The sequence below is a fragment of the Scyliorhinus torazame genome, chromosome 10 (assembly GCF_047496885.1).
Source record: "Scyliorhinus torazame isolate Kashiwa2021f chromosome 10, sScyTor2.1, whole genome shotgun sequence".
NCBI lineage: Eukaryota > Metazoa > Chordata > Chondrichthyes > Carcharhiniformes > Scyliorhinidae > Scyliorhinus > Scyliorhinus torazame.
The window spans coordinates 689,397-707,863 of record NC_092716.1 but is presented as its reverse complement, the minus strand read 5'-3'; the positions used below and the strand labels follow the sequence as shown (position 1 = coordinate 707,863).

At 51.8% G+C, this 18,467-nt stretch overlaps 1 protein-coding gene across 1 annotated transcript; it reads right to left on the bottom strand.

Moving 5' to 3' along the window:
• Positions 1-243: 243 nt before the first annotated feature.
• pdf (peptide deformylase, mitochondrial) lies at positions 244-8,451 on the bottom strand. Its single transcript, XM_072517713.1, has 2 exons — positions 7,875-8,451; positions 244-646 (listed from the first exon to the last, which is right to left on the bottom strand). The coding sequence occupies exons 1-2, from the start codon at positions 8,434-8,436 to the stop codon at positions 489-491; spliced, it is 720 nt and encodes a 239-aa protein (XP_072373814.1). The 5' UTR covers positions 8,437-8,451; the 3' UTR covers positions 244-488.
• Between the last annotated feature and the right edge of the window lie 10,016 nt (positions 8,452-18,467).

Genomic DNA, 18,467 nt, shown 5'->3' with positions numbered 1-18,467 from the left:
TAATCAGCAAGAGAATCGAAGGGTACGGGCATAAGGTAGTAAAATGGAGTTGACGATTATTATATCAGATCAGTTATGATGTCTTTGAATGTTGGAGCAGACTCGATGGGCTGAATGGCCTACGATTAGTGGTCTTATAAGAGTTGGTCAGAGTTGGTCCGACCCGAAAAGCTTCCTGAAGTGCATTTCCAGCAAACTCCACACACGGACAAAGGAGGACATTAACGGCTCACCAAAACCAAGTTGCTAATTCACTGTGGCTGCTCAGAGGCAGGTTTAATGTTTCTGGTTTACAATAAAAAATAAACGTTGCTAACTCCTGAGGCTGTACTGTTCCAGAGTCCAGACACGTTCCCCAATGTCTGGGCCAATGTTCAGGCCACTGGGGTATTCTCACTGTGGTTGTGGGATCTTGCAATGCCGCCATCCTGTAGGTCCCGAGAATGTGACCGGCACCTCAGCAATGCAATGATCCATGTGTTCCCCCCTCAGTCATTTTCTTCCATCCACTGAAGGTTCTCCAAGGTTCTGCTGTCCATTTTGTCCACATAAAGCTGCCCCTTTAAATGGTCCATTTCATGTTGAAGGATCCTCGCCGTCCAGTCGGAGGCCTGCCAGCAAACCGGCTGCCCCATTTCATCCAGACCTGGGACAGAAGAGAGACCGGATTAGAGCGACTGGGGCCTCGCAAGGCTGCGTACTTACCCCCCTTACTATACTCCCTGTACCCACACGACTGGGGCAAAATGCGGCTCCTACTCCATCTACAAGTTTGCTGATAACACGATCGTAGTGGGTCGGATCTTGAACAATGAGGAGTCAGAATGCAGGAGGGAGATAGAGAACCTAGTGGAGTGGTGTAGCGACAACAATCTCTCCCTCAATGTCAGCAAAACTAAAGAGCTGGTCGTTGACTTCAGGAAGCAAAGTACCGTACACACCCCTGTCAGCATCAACGGGACCGAGGTCAAGATGTTGACAGCTTCAAATTCCTAGGTGTGCACATCTCCAAAAATCTGTTCTGATCCACCCACGTTGACGCTACCACCAAGAAAGCGCAACAGCTGCAGCTCTTCGTGGAGAGTTAAACTAATTTGTCAGGGGGCTGGGAAAACGAGCTGTAGTCCAGAAGCCAGTGTTGAGAGTAGCGAGGTACTGAGGAGGGTATCAAGGTCGCAGGAGTGTACCGGCAGACAGCAAGGTGGGTTGAAGTGTGTCTACTTCAATGCAAGGAGCATCCGGAATAAGGTAGGTGAACTTGGAGCGTGGATTGGTACCTGGGACTACGATGTTGTGGCCATTACGGAGACATGGTTAGAACAGGGACAGGAATGGTTGTTGGAAGTTCCGGGGTATAGATGTTTCAGTAAAGTAGGGAAGGTGGTAAAAGAGGTGGAGGAGTAGCATTGTTAATCAAGGATAGTTTAACGGCTGCAGAAAGGCAGTTTGAAGGGGATCTGCCTACTGAGGTAATATGGGCCGAAGTTAGAAATAGGAAAGGAGCGGTCACATTGTTAGGAGTTTTCTATAGGCCCCCAAATAGTAATAGAGATGTGGAGGAAGAAATTGTAAAACAGATTATGGATAGGTGTGGAGATCTCAGGGTAGTTGGCATGCATGACTTTAACTTTCCAAATATTGATTGGAACCTCTATAGGTCGAACAGTTCGGATGGGGCAGTTTTTGTACAGTGTGTGCAGGAGGGTTTCCTGACACAATATGTGGATAGGCCGACAAGAGGGGGGGGCCCACATTGGATTTGGTACTGGGTAATGAACTGGGACAAGTGTTAGATTTGTTTGTGGGAGAGAACTTTAGAGATAGTGACCACAATTCGGTGTCTTTCACTATTGCAATGGAGAGGGATAGGGCCATACAGCAGGGCAAGGTTTATAATTGGGGGAGGGGTAATTATGATGCGATTAGGCAAGAATTAGGGAGCATAAGATGGGAACAGAAACTGTCAGGGACAGGTACAAATGAAAAGTGGAGCTTGTTCAAGGAACAAATACTGCGTGTCCTTGATAGGCATGTCCCTGTCAGGCAGGGAGGAAATGGCCGTGTGAGGGAACCATGCTTCACAAAAGAGGTTGAATGTCTTGTAACGAGGAAAAAGGAAGAGTATGTAAGGATGAGAAAACAAGGTTCAGTTTGGTCGCTTGAGGGTTACAAGGAATGAGCTGAAACAAGGGCTTAGGAGAGATAGGAGGGGGCATGAGAAGTCCTTGGCGGGTCGGATCAAGGAAAACCCCAAGGCTTTTTACACTTATGTGAGGAATAAAAGAATGACCAGGGTGAGGGTAGGGCCGGTAAAGGACATTAGTGGGAACTTGTGCAAGGAGTCAGAAGAAATCGGAGAGGCGTTGAATGCATACTTTTCTTCAGTGTTCACAAAGGAGAGGGGCCATGTTTTTGAGGATGAGAGTGTGATTCAGGCGGGTAGACTGGAGGAAGTAAATGTTCTGAGGAAGGATGTATTAGCAATTTTGAAAAACCCGAGGGTCTACAAGTCCCCTGGGCCAGATGGGATATACCCAAGGATTCTTTGGGAGGCAAGGGATGAGATTGCAGAGCCTTTGGCTTTTATCTTTGGGTCCTCGCTGTCCACGGGGATAGTGCCAGAGGACTAGAGAGTGGTGAATGTTGTTCCTCTGTTCAAGAAAAGGAATGGGAATGACCCTGGTAATTATCGGCCAGAGGAGGGGCAATATTGGATTTAGTACTTGGTAATGAACCAGGGCAAGTGATAGATTTGTTAGTGGGGGAGCATTTTGGAGATAGTGACCACAATTCTGTGACTTTCACTTTAGTAATGGAGAGGGATAGGTGCGTGCAACAGGGCAAGGTTTACAATTGGGGGAAGGGTAAATACAATGTTGTCAGACAAGAATTGAAGTGCATAAGTTGGGAACATAGGCTGTCAGGGAAGGACACAAGTGAAATGTGGAACTTGTTCAAGGAACAGGTACTACATGTCCTTGATATGTATGTCCCTGTCAGGCAGGGAAGAGATGGTCGAGTAAGGGAACCATGGTTGACAAGAGAGGTTGAATGTCTTGTTAAGAGGAAAAAGGAGACTTATATAAGGCTGAGGAAACAAGGTTCAGACAGGGCATTGGAGGGATACAAGATAGCCAGGAGGGAACTGAAGAAAGGGATTAGGAGAGCTAAGAGAGGGCATGAACAATCTTTGGCGGGTAGGATCAAGGAAAACCCCAAGGCCTTTTACACATATGTGAGAAATATGAGAATGACTAGAGCAAGGGTAGGTCCGATCAAGGACAGTAGCGGGAGATTGTGCATTGAGTCTGAAGAGATAGGAGAGGTCTTGAACGAGTACTTTTTTTCTGTATTTACAAATGAGAGGGGCCATATTGTTGGAGAGGACAGTGTGAAACAGATTGATAAGCTCGAGAAAATACTTGTGAGGAAGGAAGATGTGTTGGGCATTTTGAAAAACTTGAGGATAGACAAGTCCCCCGGGCCTGACGGGATATATCCAAGGATTCTATGGGAAGCAAGAGATGAAATTGCAGAGCCGTTGGCAATGATCTTTTCGTCCTCACTGTCAACAGGGGTGGTACCAGGGGATTGGAGAGTGGCGAATGTCGTGCCCCTGTTCAAAAAAGGGACTAGGGATAACCCTGGGAATTACAGGCTAGTTAGTCTTACTTCGGTGGTAGGCAAAGTCATGGAAAGGGTACTGAAGGATAGGATTTCTGAGCATCTGGAAAGACACTGCTTGATTAGGGATAGTCAGCACGGATTTGTGAGGGGTAGGTCTTGCCTTACAAATCTTATTGAATTCTTTGAGGAGGTGACCAAGCATGTGGATGAAGGTAAAGCAGTGGATGTAGTGTACATGGATTTTAGTAAGGCATTTGATAAAGTTCCCCATGGTAGGCTTCTGCAGAAAGTAAGGAGGCATGGGATAGTGGGAAATTTGGCCAGTTGGATAACGAACTGGCTAACCGATAGAAGTCAGAGAGTGGTGGTGGATGGCAAATATTCAGCCTGGATCCCAGTTACCAGTGGCGTACCGCAGGGATCAGTTCTGGGTCCTCTGCTGTTTGTGATTTTCATTAATGACTTGGATGAGGGAGTTGAAGGGTGGGTCAGTAAATTTGCAGATGATACGAAGATTGGTGGAGTTGTGGATAGTAAGGAGGGCTGTTGTCGGCTGCAAAGAGACATAGATAGGATGCAGAGCTGGGCTGAGAAGTGGCAGATGGAGTTTAACCCTGAAAAGTGTGAGGTTGTCCATTTTGGAAGGACAAATATGATTGTGGAATACAGGGTTTACGGTAGAGTTCTTGGCAATGTGGAGGAGCAGAGAGATCTTGGGGTCTATGTTCATACATCTTTGAAAGTTGCCACTCAAGTGGATAGAGCTGTGAAGAAGGCCTATGGTGTGCTCGCGTTCATTAACAGAGGGATTGAATTTAAGAGCCGTGAGGTGATGATGCAGCTGTACAAAACTTTGGTAAGGCCACATTTGGAGTACTGTGTACAGTTCTGGTCGCCTCATTTTAGGAAGGATGTGGAAGCTTTGGAAAAGGTGCAAAGGAGATTTACTAGGATGTTGCCTGGAATGGAGAGTAGGTCTTACGAGGAAAGGTTGAGGGTGCTAGGCCTTTTCTCATTAGAACGGAGAAGGATGAGGGGCGACTTGATAGGAGGTTTATAAGATGATCAGGGGAATAGATAGAGTAGACAGTCAGAGACTTTTTCCCCGGGTGGAACAAACCATTACAAGGGGACATAAATTTAAGGTGAAAGGTGGAAGATATAGGAGGGATATCAGAGGTAGGTTCTTTACCCAGAGAGTAGTGGGGGCATGGAATGCACTGCCTTTGGAAGTAGTTGAGTCGGAAACATTAGGGACCTTCAAGCAGCTATTGGATAGGTACATGGATTACGGTTAAATGATATAGTGTAGATTTATTTGTTCTCAAGGGCAGCACGGTAGCATTGTGGATAGCACAATTGCTTCACAGCTCCAGGGTCCCAGGTTCGATTCCGGCTTGGGTCACTGACTGTGCGGAGTCTGCACGTCCTCCCCGTGTCTGCGTGGGTTTCCTCCGGGTGCTCCGGTTTCCTCCCACAATCCAAAGATGTGCAGGTTAGGTGAATTGGCCAATGATAAATTGCCCTTAATGTCCAAATTGCCCTTGGTGTTGGGTGAAGGTGTTGAGTTTGGGTAGGGTGCTCTTTCCAAGAGCCGGTGCAGACTCAAAGGGCCGAATGGCCTCCTTCTGCACTGTAAATTCAATGATAATCTATGATTAATCTAGGACAAAGGTTCGGCACAACATCGTGGGCCGAAGGGCCTGTTCTGTGCTGTATTTTCTATGTTTTCTATGTTCTATGTTCTAGTCTTACTTCGGTGGTCGGGAAGATAATGGAAAAGGTCCTGAAGGATAGGATTTATGACCATTTGGAAAGATACAGCTTAATCTGGGATAATCAGCACGGATTCGTGAAGGGTAGGTCTTGCCTCACAAATTTGATTGAATTCTTTGAGGAGGTAACTAAGTGTGTAGATGAAGGTAGAGCAGTTGATGTCGTATGCATGGATTTAGTAAGGCGTTTGATAAGGTTCCCCATGGTCGGCTCATGTAGAAAGTAAGGAGGTGTGGGATGGAGGGAAATTTGGCCAATTGGATAAGTAACTGGCTATCACATAGAAGAGAGAGGGTGGTGGTGGATGGAAAACGTTCAGACTGGAGACCAGTTACCAGCGGTGTACCACAGGGATCAGTGCTGGGTCCTCTGCTATTTGTGATTTTTATCAATGACTTGGAGGAGGGGGCTGAAGGGTGGGTCAGTAAATTTGCTGATGACACCAAGATTGGTGGAGTAGTGGATGAGGTGGAGGGCTGTTGTAGGCTGCAAAGAGACATTGATAGGATGCAGAGCTGGGCCGAAAAATGGCAGATGGAGTTTAACCCTGATAAGTGCGAGGTGATTCATTTTGGTAGAAAAAATTTGAATGCGGATTACAGGGTCAATGGCAGGGTTCTGAGGAATGTGGAGGAAGAGAGATCTTGCGGTTCATGTCCACAGATCTCTGAAGGTTGCCACTCAAGTGGATAGAGCCGTGAAGAAGGCTTATAGTGTGTTAGCATTTATTAACAGGGGACTTGAGTTTAAGAACCGCGAGGTTATGCTGCAACTATACATGACCCTGGTGAAACCACATGTGGAGTATTATGTGCATTTCTGGTCACCTCATTATAGGAAGGATTACATAGATTACATAGAACATACAGTGCAGAAGGAGGCCATTCGGCCCATCGAGTCTGCACCGACCCACATTAATCCCTCACTTCCACCTTTTCCCCGCAACCCAATAACCCCTCCCAACCCTTATGGACACTACGGGTAATTTAGCATGGCCAATCCACCTAACCTGCACGTCTTTGGACTGTGGGAGGAAACCGGAGCACCCGGAGAAAACCCACGCACACACGGGGAGAACGTGCAAACTCCGCACAGACAGTGACCCAGCGGGGAATCGAACCTGGGGCCCTGGCGCTGTGAAGCCACAGTGCTAATCACTTGTGCTACCGTGCTGCCCATGTGGAAGCATTGGAAAGGATGCAAAGGAGATTTACCAGGATGCTGCCTGGTTTGCAGGATAGGTCTTATGAGGAAAGGTTGAGGGAGCTAGGGCTTTTCTCTTTGGAGCGGAGGAGGATGAGCGGCAACTTAATAGAGGTTTATAAGATAATGAGGGGGAGAGATAGAGTGGACGTTCAGAGACTATTTCCTTGGGTGGATGTAGCTGTTTCAAGGGGGCATAACTATAAGATTCAGGGTGGGAGATACAGGAGGGATGTCCGAGGTAGGTTCTTTGCTCAGAGAGTGGTTAGGGTGTGGAATGGACTGCCTGCTGTGATAGTGGAGTCGGACACTTTAGGAACTTTCAAGCGGTTATTGGATAGGCACATGGAGCACACCAGAATGACAGGGAGTGGGAACGCTTGATCTTGGTTTCGGACAATGCTCGGCACAACATCGAGGGCCGAAGGGCCTGATCTGTGCTGTACTGTTCTATGTTCTAACAGCGCCTATACTTCCTCAGGAAACTAAGGAAATTCGGCATGTCCACATGAACTCTTACCAACTTTTACAGATGCACCATAGAAAGCATCCTATCGGGCTGCATCACGGCCTGGTATGGTATGGACACGTGACAATAAACAAATCCAAAATTCCCTCCCAGGCCCCACCTACCCGTCACCTCCACGCTCCGGTACCGCCCCGCCCCTCCCCAGGCCCCGCCCTCTCCCCAGGCCCCGCCCTCTCCCCAGGCCCCACCTACCCGTCACCTCCACGCTCCGGTACCACCCCATCCCCTCCCCAGGCCCCGTCCCCTCCCTCCCTGGGCCCCCTGCCCGGGCACCGCCTGTCACCTCCATGCCCCGGGCCCCGCCCCCTCGTCACCTCCACGCTCCGGCCCCTCCCCAGGCCCCGCCCTCTCCCCAGGCCCCGCCTACCTTTCACCTCCACGCTCCGGTACCGCCCCGCCCCAGGCCCCGCCTACCTTTCACCTCCACGCTCCGGTACCGCCCCGCCCTCTCCCCAGGCCCCGCCTACCTTTCACCTCCACGCTCCGGTACCGCCCGCCCCTCCCCAGGCCCCGCCCGCCCTCTCCCCAGGCCCCGCCCGCCCTCTCCCCAGGCCCCGCCTACCTATCACCTCCACGCCCCTCCCCAGGCCCCGCCCGCTCCCCAAGCCCCGCCTACCTTTCACCTCCACGCTCCGGTACCGCCCCGCCCTCTCCCCAGGCCCCGCCTACCTTTCACCTCCACGCTCCGGTACCGCCCCGCCCTCTCCCCAGGCCCCGCCCCTCCCCAGGCCCCGCCTACCTTTCACCTCCACGCTCCGGTACCGGGCCACACAGGCCGCCAGGCCCGGGAGGCTGTGACAGGCCTCGGGCCAGACGCTGGTGCGGGAGTCGAGGACGCGGAGCCGCGGGTTGATGAGGACGCGGAGCGGGACGGCGACCATCCCGCGGGCCCGGCGGGCGGACGGAGCCTCGGCCTCGAGTATCCGCGGCGGCACCTCCAGCACCAGCACCTGGAGCGGGACCCCGAGCTGCGGCGCGCTCAGCCCCAGCGCGTCCTCCCGCCGCATGGTCCGCACCAGCGCGGCCACCAGCCGCTGCACCTCGGGGCCCCGCACCTCAGCCTCGGGCACGGCCGCCGCCTCCGCCCTCAGCACCGGGTGTCCGGCCAGGCAAGGCCGCGGGAAGGGCGGCGCCACCGGGCCCCGCAGCCACCGCCGCAGCGCCGCCCAGTAACCCCGCCGCTTCACCCGGGGCCCCGCCGCGCCGCTCAGACCCGAGGCCGGAGCCCCAACCCCGCCCGGCGGCCGCTTCCAACCCGAGAGCCGCGGGAGGCGGAGGAGCGAGCGGGTGAGAGACAACATGGCGGCGGGGGCGGGGCTTAGAGAGGGGGCGGGACCGGAGGGGGCGGGGCCCGGGGCGGAGGGGGCGGGGCCCGGGGCGGAGGGGGCGGGGCCCGGGGCGGAGGGGGCGGGGCCCGGGGCGGAGGGGGCGGGGCCCGGGGCGGAGGGGGCGGGGCCCGGGGCGGAGGGGGCGGGGCCCGGGGCGGAGGGGGCGGGGCCCGGGGCGGAGGGGGCGGGGCCCGGGGCGGAGGGGGCGGGGCCCGGGGCGGAGGGGGCGGGGCCCGGGGCGGAGGGGGCGGGGCCCGGGACGGAGGGGCCTGGGGCGGGGCCCGGGACCGGAGGGAGCAGGTCTTAAATTGGGGGTGGGGCCAGGAGGGAGAGGGCGGGGCCTGGTGTGAGGAGCCATAGAAGGGGAGGGGCCAAGGGAGGGAGGGGCTGAGAGTGGGTGGGACTTAGGGAGAGGGCGGTGCCAGGAGCAAAGGGCCAGAGAGGGAGAGGGGGGTGGAGCTTGGGGGCGGGACCTGAAGGGAGGGGGCGGGACCGGAGGAAACAGCTGCAATGAGGACTGGGGCCAGGAGGGAGGAAGTTGGGCTGCAGTGAGGGGCGGTGCCGGGAGGGAGGGGGCGGTGCCGGGAGGGAGGGGGCTGCAATGAGGGGTGGGGCCAGGAGGGAGAGGGCGGGGCCTGGTCTGAGGGGCGGGGCCTGGTGTGAGGGGTTGGGGCTGGGAGGGAGGGGATCGGGAGGGAGGGGGTGGGGCCTGGTGTGAGGGGTGGGGCCGGGAGGGAGGGGGTGGGGCCGGGAGGGAGTGGGACCGGAGGGAGTGGGGCTGCATTGAGGGGTGGGGCCTGGTGTGAGGGGCGGGGCCCGGGAGGGAGGGGCTCCTTCCCCGCTGCTACCAGACTCCTGAATGGTCTGTTCTGGACTGAACAGATCTCTCTGCGCATCTCTACAGTTGAACCAAACCCCAGACATTGGCCCGCATGTTAACATAAACAAATTACAAAAAGGAATTAGGAATCACCCATAGTCACCATTAACACACACAGTCCCCCTCCTCCCTGATGTGTTAGGCAGGTCGGTTCAATGTGGACTGCACTCGATGCAGGGAAGCTAGAAACAGACGTCTAACGCTGGAGAAGATCCAACACTGTTTTATTCAACGATAGAACTGATATACATATTCAGCTGTGGGTCGACACTACACTGAACTGACTGGAGACCTTGTAGTAGCCTGACCAGACTTACTAGCTACCGCATGGTGCTTGCACTTTCTAGTTCGTGGACTCTGACTGTCTCAGTGGCTGGGTCCCGAGAGAGCGGGAAACCTAGTGCCCTCTGACTTTATAGACGTAGTGTCCTGTCTGGTGATTGGCTGCACTGTGTTGTGTGCTTACTGGTTATCCTGTGTGTCAATCACTGCCTGTCTGCATCTCATTATATACATGAGTGGATATTATGACACACTCCCCCCCCCCCCCCCCAATCCTCCCAGCCCCCAACCCCCCTGATGTTCGATATGATCCATTTCTCGAAAGTGCATAATGAATAACGCCTATGAATTGTACAATCCCTCCATCCTTCCCCTCAGTTCAAAATTGGCCTTTTCAAACATTAAGAATTCCAGCAGGTCCCCCCGCCACACCAGGGCATAGGGTGGAGAGGTTGATCTCTACCCTAACAGCATCCACCTTCGGGCGATCAACGAGGCGAAGGCTACAACATCTGCCTCCGCGCCCGTTTCCAACCCCGGCTGATCCGACACCCCGAATGTGGCCTCCCGAGGGCCCGGGTCCAGTGTCACGTGCACCACTTTAGAGATTACCCTAAAAACCTCCTTCCAATAATCCTCCAGCTTTGGACAGGACCGAAACACATGAACGTGGTTTGCGAGGCCTCCCCCCGCAACATTCACACACATCTTCTACCCCCTCAAAGAGCCGGCTCATTAGTAAGTTTGCAGACGACACAAAGGTTGGTGGAATTGCGGATAGCGATGAGGACTGTCAGAGGATACAGCAGGATTTAGATTGTCTGGAGACTTGGGCGGAGAGATGGCAGATGGAGTTTAACCTGGACAAATGTGAGGTAATGCATTTTGGAAGGGCTAATGCAGGTAGGGAATATACAGTGAATGGTAGAACCCTCAAGAGTATTGAAAGTCAAAGAGATCTAGGAGTACAGGTCCACAGATCACTGAAAGGGGCTACACAGGTGGAGAAGGTAGTCAAGAAGGCATACGGCATGCTTGCCTTCATTGGCCGGGGCATTGAGTATAAGAATTGGCAAGTCATGTTGCAGCTGTATAGAACCTTAGTTAGGCCACACTTGGAGTATAGTGTTCAATTCTGGTCGCCACACTACCAGAAGGATGTGGAGGCTTTAGAGAGGGTGCAGAAGAGATTTACCAGAATGTTGCCTGGTATGGAGGGCATAAGCTATGAGGAGCGATTGAATAAACTCGGTTTGTTCTCACTGGAACGAAGGAGGTTGAGGGGCGACCTGATAGAGGTATACAAAATTATGAGGGGCATAGACAGAGTGGATAGTCAGAGGCTTTTCCCCAGGGTAGAGGGGTCAATTACTAGGGGGCATAGGTTTAAGGTGAGAGGGGCAAAGTTTAGAGTAGATGTACGAGGCAAGTTTTTTACGCAGAGGGTAGTGGGTGCCTGGAACTCACTACCGGAGGGGGTAGTGGAGGCAGGGGCGATAGGGACATTTAAGGGGCATCTTGACAAATATATGAATAGGATGGGAATAGAAGGATACGGACCCAGGAAGTGTAGAAGATTGTAGTTTAGTCGGGCAGTATGGTCGGCACGGGCTTGGAGGGCCGAAGGGCCTGTTCCTGTGCTGTACATTTCTTTGTTCTTTGTTTTGTTCATCCTCGCCCTTGTAAGGTGCGCTCTGTACACCAACTTCAGCTATATCAGCCCCAACCTCGCACACGAGGTGGAGACGTTCACCCTACGGAGCACCTCACACCAGAACCCCTCCTCCATACCCTCTCCCAACTCTTCCACCTTGCCTTGATCCCTTCTGGTGGCGCCTTCTCCTCCAAAATAGCTCCGTAAACCGCCGACACTACCCCCTTCTCCAGTCCCCCTGTCGTCAGCACCTCCTCCAGGAATGTGGAAGTTGGCTCTACTGGGCAGCACGGTAGCATTGTGGTTAGCACAATTGCTTCACAGCTCCAGGGTCACAGGTTCGATTCCCGGCTTGGGTCACTGTCTGTGCGGAGTCTGCACGTTCTCCCCGTGTGTGCGTGGGTTTCCTCCGGGTGCTCCGGTTTCCTCCCACAGTCCAAAGATGTGCGGGATAGGTGGATTGGCCATGCTAAATTGTCCTTAGTGTCCAAAATTGCCCTTAGTGTTGGGTGGGGTTGCTGGGTAATGGGAATAGAGTGGAGGTGTGGGCTTGGGTGGGGTGCTCTTTCCAAGAGCCGGTGCAGACTCGATGGGCCGAATGGCCTCCTGCACTGTAAATTCTATGATCTCCTTTCTGGCAAAGTCTCGAACCTGCATGATCTAAACATTTCCCACTGCTCCCGCCCATACTTCGCTCCCAGCTGCTTCAATCCCGCAAAACGACCCCCAAGAAATAAATCTTTTAGTGTTCTAATTCCTTTCTCCTCCCATCTCCGAAAATTTCCATCCCACTTCCCTAACTCAAATCTGTGGTTCCCCCTAATCGGCATTTCCCTTGATGTTACGTGTTAAGTTGTAGTACTTTTGTTTTCTTTGTTATAAATTTAGAGTATCCAATTAATTTTTTCCAATTAAGGTGCAATTTAGCATGGCCAATCCACCTACCCTGCACATCTTTGGGTTGTGGGGGTGAAACCCACGCAGACACAGACACGGGGAGAATGTGCAAACTCCACACGGACAGTGACCCAGAGCCAGGATCGAACCTGGGACCTCGGCGCCGTGATGTCCTCGTGCACAAGGATGAGCCTGACACAGTTCAAGGTGGTACACAGGGTACATATGACACGGGCAAGAATGAGTGGGTTCTTCCAGGGTGTGGCAAATGATTGTGAGAATTGGGGCGGGGACCAGCAAATCATGCACACTGTCATGATATTCCGGTAAACATCATAGCACAAACATACATACATACTGATGGACAGATCAACGGACCAATCAACACACACCCAACACCACAGCCAATCACAGGCAAGAGCATACACAGTACAAAACAGGGAACACAACACTTCCTGAGGATTCCAGCAGGAGACAGCTCAGGGCACAGAACTCATAGCAAGCCACTCAGACATCCACCATGTGCTGAGTGCCACTACAAGATAGTATTAGGAATAGGTCCACAGATTCTAGGGTTATGATCGAACCTCAGTGACCAGTTTACCACAGTAAATAAATGTTAGTAATAAAACTGAGTTGTACCATTCGCAACCGTGTTGGTTCGTCTGTGTAGCAGAGTACCCAATTCATCATAGTACTAGGAGTAACTGTGGGACCTACCTACGAAACCTCCAGAAACTGCCATCCTGCGCCATGGACACCGTCAGCACACCGCAACCGCTACAAGTCGCTGGAAACCTCGGCGTTAATTGGAAGCTGTTCAAACAGCACTTCCAGCCCTTCCTGGAAGCCAACGAAAAGGAGAGCGCTTCGGACACCAGAAAGATCGCCATCCTCCTCTCCACGGCAGGTCAACACGCCATCCATGTCTACAACTCCCTTGTGTTCGCGGAAGGTGAGGACAAGACCAGGTACAAGACGGTCCTTCTCAAACTCGACCAACACTTCAACGTTGAGGTCGAGAGGTATCTCTTCCAGCAGCGCCTGCAGGGTAAGGACGAGCCCTTTCAATCCTTCCTTACGCACCTCCGCATCCTCGCGCAGACCTGCGGTTATGACACCACCTCCGATTTCATGATTCGGGACCAGATCGTTTTGGGGTCACCTCGGGCACCCTACGCCAGCAGCTCTTAAAAATTAAAGGCCTCACCCTAGCCTCCGCAATCGAAGCCTGTGTCCTGCATGAAAACGCGACTAGCTGCTACTCCCAATTTCAGGCGGCCGAATCGGCACGGCAGGGGTCCTACACGGCCGGATCGGCGAGGCAGGCGTCCTACGAGGCCGAACGGGTCCAGACGATCGAGTTCCTCGCGGCCCAGACGAGGGCGGCCATTTCACGCGCTTTTCGAGGCCTCCCGCATTTGTGTGCGCCAAAAACGACGTTGCCACTGAGGGACGTGATGCGCAGGTGCGCTCGACGCAAGACTGAACTGCGCATGCGCGGTGGCGCAACGAATGCCATGATGTCATGACGTGCGGCAACTGCGGAGCCGCACATTTAAAGCGACAATGTCCCGCAAGAAACCGGCAATGCCTCCGCTGTGGCAAGGTGGGCCACTACGCTGCCTGCTGTCGAGCAGCTCAACCTGCCAATGTTCCCCAATTCCGACAACCTCGCAGGGACGTGCGGACCATTCAGCCTCCTTACTACGAGTCATGCCCAGACGATATCCAGACCGGTGACACAGACGACCGGGACGCCTTCCCTGTTGCGGTCATTGATGGGAACGGGATGTCTCCAGCCAGGACCCACAAGCCGTTGCAAGTGAACACTGTCAATCCGGGTGATGAATGGTGTGCCATCCTAACGGTCAACCCAAATTCGTTGCCCACCTACTAGACTGGACTTATGAGCCTATTTGTACATTGAACTCATAATACCACTGTGTTAATATGTTTCTGTTCTTCCTTGTCGTTACAGGAGTTTGTTTTGTCGTTCAACATTTCCCCGTTCTTTGTTTATGGTACAACCTCGTTATGTCGCACCCGACATCGCCCCTTGTATATAGTTTAGCCCCATGTACATGCTGTAGATATTGCACACACACACACACACACACACACATTTAGCTGCACTCAGTACACATCTCTATTTATAACCACATAGGCACATGTTCTTGTAAAAAAGGGGGGATGTCATGATATTCAGGTAAACATCATAGCACAAACATACATATATACTGATGGACAGATCAACGGACCAATCCACACACACACACACAACACCACAGCCAATCACAGGCAAGAGCATACACAGTACAAAACAGGGAACACGACACTTCCTGAGGATTCCAGCAGGAGACAGCTCAGGGCACAGAACTCATAGCAAGCCACTCAGACATCCACCATGTCTGAGTGCCACTACAAGATAGTAATAGGAATAGGTCCACAGATTCTAGGGTTATGATCGAACCTCAGTAGCCAGTTTACCACTGTAAATAAATGTTAGCAATAAAACTGAGTTGTACCATTCGCAACCGTGTTGGTTCATCTGTGTAGCAGAGTACCCAACACATCACACACATGTTCTGGGGCTGCGAAATGTTGGAGAGATTCTGGGCGGGAGTGCTTGTGGCACTAACCAGGATAGTGGTGGAGGAGGTGGAGCCGGACCCATTGATGGCGATATTTGGGATATGGGAGAAGCCGGCGCTGATGGAGGGAAGGAAGGCCGATGTTGTGGCCTTCGCCTCTCTGATTGTCCAGCGAAGAATTCTGTTAAGAGTGGCGGTCAGCAACGCTGCGGGAGGTGGCGGCCTGGCTGGGGGAGCAATGACACCGGGGGTGGCGGCCTGGCTGGGGGACGTAAATGACTTTCTTTGGCTGGAAAAGGTCAAGTACGAGTTAAGGGGTTCAGCGGAAGGCTTTGAGACAAGGTGCGGGATGTTCGTCGCGGGGGGGGGCATTGGTGAGGCGAGGGAGGGGAGGAGGAGGGGGGGTGAAAAAGGGAAAAGTTTGTACAAGCTGTATAGTTGTGTGTTGGGGAGTTTGCGCCCCGAATTGTTTATGTCTTGTAAATTTTTTATATAAGTTTGGAATAAAATATACTTAAAAAGAGATTGTACTTTCACCTGATTTTAGCGGAGGTGTCACAAACACACTGGTCAAATTAGATAACATGATTTGGAATGTGGTCAAGGCTGTTCTTCATCTGCCTCCAGACATCGCTGACCATTTGTTGTACAGCAGTAATTGGAATGAAGGTTTGGATATACCAAAGGTGGAGATTCAAATCCCGTCAGCAATCATTCGCAAGCTTGAATCAACGGACTTTTCACCGGATCCAGTAATATGAGAATCTTCGGAGTACAGCAGACAGGACATCAGAATGAAAGTGCAGAATCTGAGGGACCTTAAAGTAGAAGAGACCCTTAAAGACAAGTATGGAGAACATAAGGAGTGATGGGGGTCAATGAATCTTGTTCAGGATCGCATTGAGATGAGGCGGGCAGGGATTGACCAACCCAGTCAAATGATGTGTAACATGGGTAGGTCATTAAGACCATTAAATGGGATTAGAATAGTTAGGTGGTTATTTTTGACTGGTGCAGACGCGATGGGCTGAAGGGCCTTTTCGGTGCTGTAAGACTCTGTCTCTATACAGTAGGCAGAGCTAAGCCATTCCAAAACCACCAAATCCGATTGAAGTTCTGCAGTCCTGTCCATTGTGTGAATGATTGCTTTTCAGATTGGCGGTAAATTCGCAGTGATGTTTCCCCGGGAACTGGCATTAACCGGATAGTTCTACCCAAGTGCTGGCCCAGACTTAATGGCCTCTATTTGTGCTTGATCATTCTATAATTTTATACTGTAGAGTCTAGAACAAGGGAGCATAACCTGAAAATCAGAGCCAAGGTATTAAGGATCGGATTTGCTCAGCTGCTCTTACAGAGAGCTGGCACAGACTTAACGCTAGTAAATGTTGCTCAGTTAATAAGTTGAAATCTGAGATAGAATTTTATTTTGACAGGGGTAGAAAAGATATTGAGTTAATACAAGTGGATACTAATCAGACATGATCTCATCAAATGGCAGGATAGGTTTGTGGCACTGAATCATCTCTTCAATTCCTATGTTCCCATTTACTGGAAGATGGGTTCACATTAAAACTTAAAATTATTTTTTTCCAATTAAGGGGCAATTTAGCGTGGCCAATCCACCTACCTTGTACATCTTTGGGTTGTGGGGGTGAGACCCACGCAGACACGGGGGGAATGTACAAACTCCACACGGACAGTGACCCAGGGCCGGGATCGAGCCTGGGACCTCGGTGCCATGAGGCAGCAGTGCTAACCACTGCACCACGGTGCTGCCCAGATCCTCGGCACCGTGAGGCAGCAGTGCTAACCACCGTGCCCCCTGGGTTCACATTAAAACAAACATGAAACTTCTGACCGTTTCCAACAGTTTATTTCCCAAATTAAATTATCAAATTATGAAGGAGTGACATTCAAAAAAACAGCCCAAAACCCCAACCCGTCCTTAAAGGGCAGGATCAATAAATTAGAGCAAGCAGGAAACCTCAATCGTCCCAGTTGCTATGACAGAGACACGGCTGCAGGATGCTCGGAACTGGGAACTGAATAGACCTGGTTAGAGAGTGTACAGGGGGGGCAGGGAATATGGCAGAGGGGCTGGGGTAGTCTTATTGATTAGAAATACCATCACCTCAATGGCGAGGGAGGATATAATAAGGACAAAGCATCCAATGGGGTGGAACTGAGGAACAAAAAAGGACCTAAAATTGTAACGGGTGATGTGTATCGATCCCCTGGTAGCAGTTTGGAGGTGTTAGATTGTATAAAGGCAGAAATTAGGCAGTACTCATGGGGAATTTTAACTTACACAGAGCTTGGGAGAGGCAGTCAAGTACCTGTAAGAAAGGTGGTGAATTTCTGGAATATGACCATAAGACATAGGAGCAGAATCAGGCCATTCGGCCCATTAAGCCTGCTCCGCCATTCAATCATGGCTGATATTTTCTCATCCCCATTCTCCTGCCTTCTCACCATAACCCCTGATCCCCTTATTAATCAACAACCTATTTATCTCTGTCTTTTTAAAAAATATATATTTTATTAAAATTTTCAAAACAAAATTTTTTCCGTTTTTACAACTCAACAAGGGATTATACATTAACTGGTAAATAACATTATTTAAATAACATAGTGAACTTACAACAAAAACTAAAAAAGAAAAACAAATAGCAAAAACACAGAATAGTGCTCCCCCCCCCCCCCCCCCCACCCGGGTTGCTGCTGCTGTCATTTCTATCTTTTCATTATCGTTCCGCGAGATAGTCAAGGAACGGTTGCCACCGCCTGGAGAACCCCTGAGCCGATCCTCTCAACGCAAATTTTATTCGTTCCAATCTTATGAACCCTGCCATGTCGTTTATCCAGGCCTCCACGCCCGGGGGCTTCGCTTCCTTCCACATGAGTAGAATCCTACGCCGGGCTACTAGGGACGCAAAGGCCAAAATATCGGCCTCTTTCGCTTCCTGCACTCCCGGTTCTTCTGCAACCCCAAATATAGCTAACCCCCAGCCTGGCTTGACCCGGACCTTCACCACCTTTGAAATTACCCTTGCCACACACGTGTGTGTGGTTCGCCGAGCTTCCTGAGCACCTCCCACACCTGTCCTCGACCCCGAAAAACCTGCTCAGTCTTGCTCCCGTCATATGTGCTCTATGTAGAACCTTAAATTGAATCAGGCTAAGCCTGGCACACGAGGACGAGGAATTTACCCTACTTAGGGCATCCACCCATAGCCCCTCCTCAATCTCTTCCCCCAGCTCTTCTTCCCATTTTCCCTTCAGCTCCTCTATCATCGCCTCCCCCTCGTCCCTCATCTCCCAGTATATTTCGGACACTTTGCCCTCTCCAACCCATGCCCCCGAAATCACTCTATCTTGGATCCCCTGCGTCGGGAGCTGCGGAAATTCCCTCACCTGTTGCCTCGTAAATGCCCTCACTTGCATATATCAGAAGGCGTTCCCTGGGGGCAACTTATATTTTTCTTCTAGCGCTCCCAGACTTGCAAACGTCCCGTCTATAAACAGGTCCCTCAGCTTCCTAATTCCTGCTCGTTGCCAACACTGGAACCCCCCCATCCATCCTCCCTGGGACAAACCTGTGGTTATTCCTTATCGGGGACCACACCGAGGCACCCGTCACTCCCCTATGTCACCTCCACTGCCCCTAGATCCTCAAGGTTGCCACCACCGCTGG

Coding starts and splice junctions, on each gene's coding strand:
- pdf (XM_072517713.1), bottom strand. CDS start 8,436: ATGTTGTCTCTCACCCGCTCGCTCCTCCGCCTCCCGCGGCTCTCGGGT. Junction 647..7,874: donor CCGGAGCGTGGAGGTGAAAG/GTAGGCGGGGCC, acceptor CTTCTGTCCCAG/GTCTGGATGAAATGGGGCAG.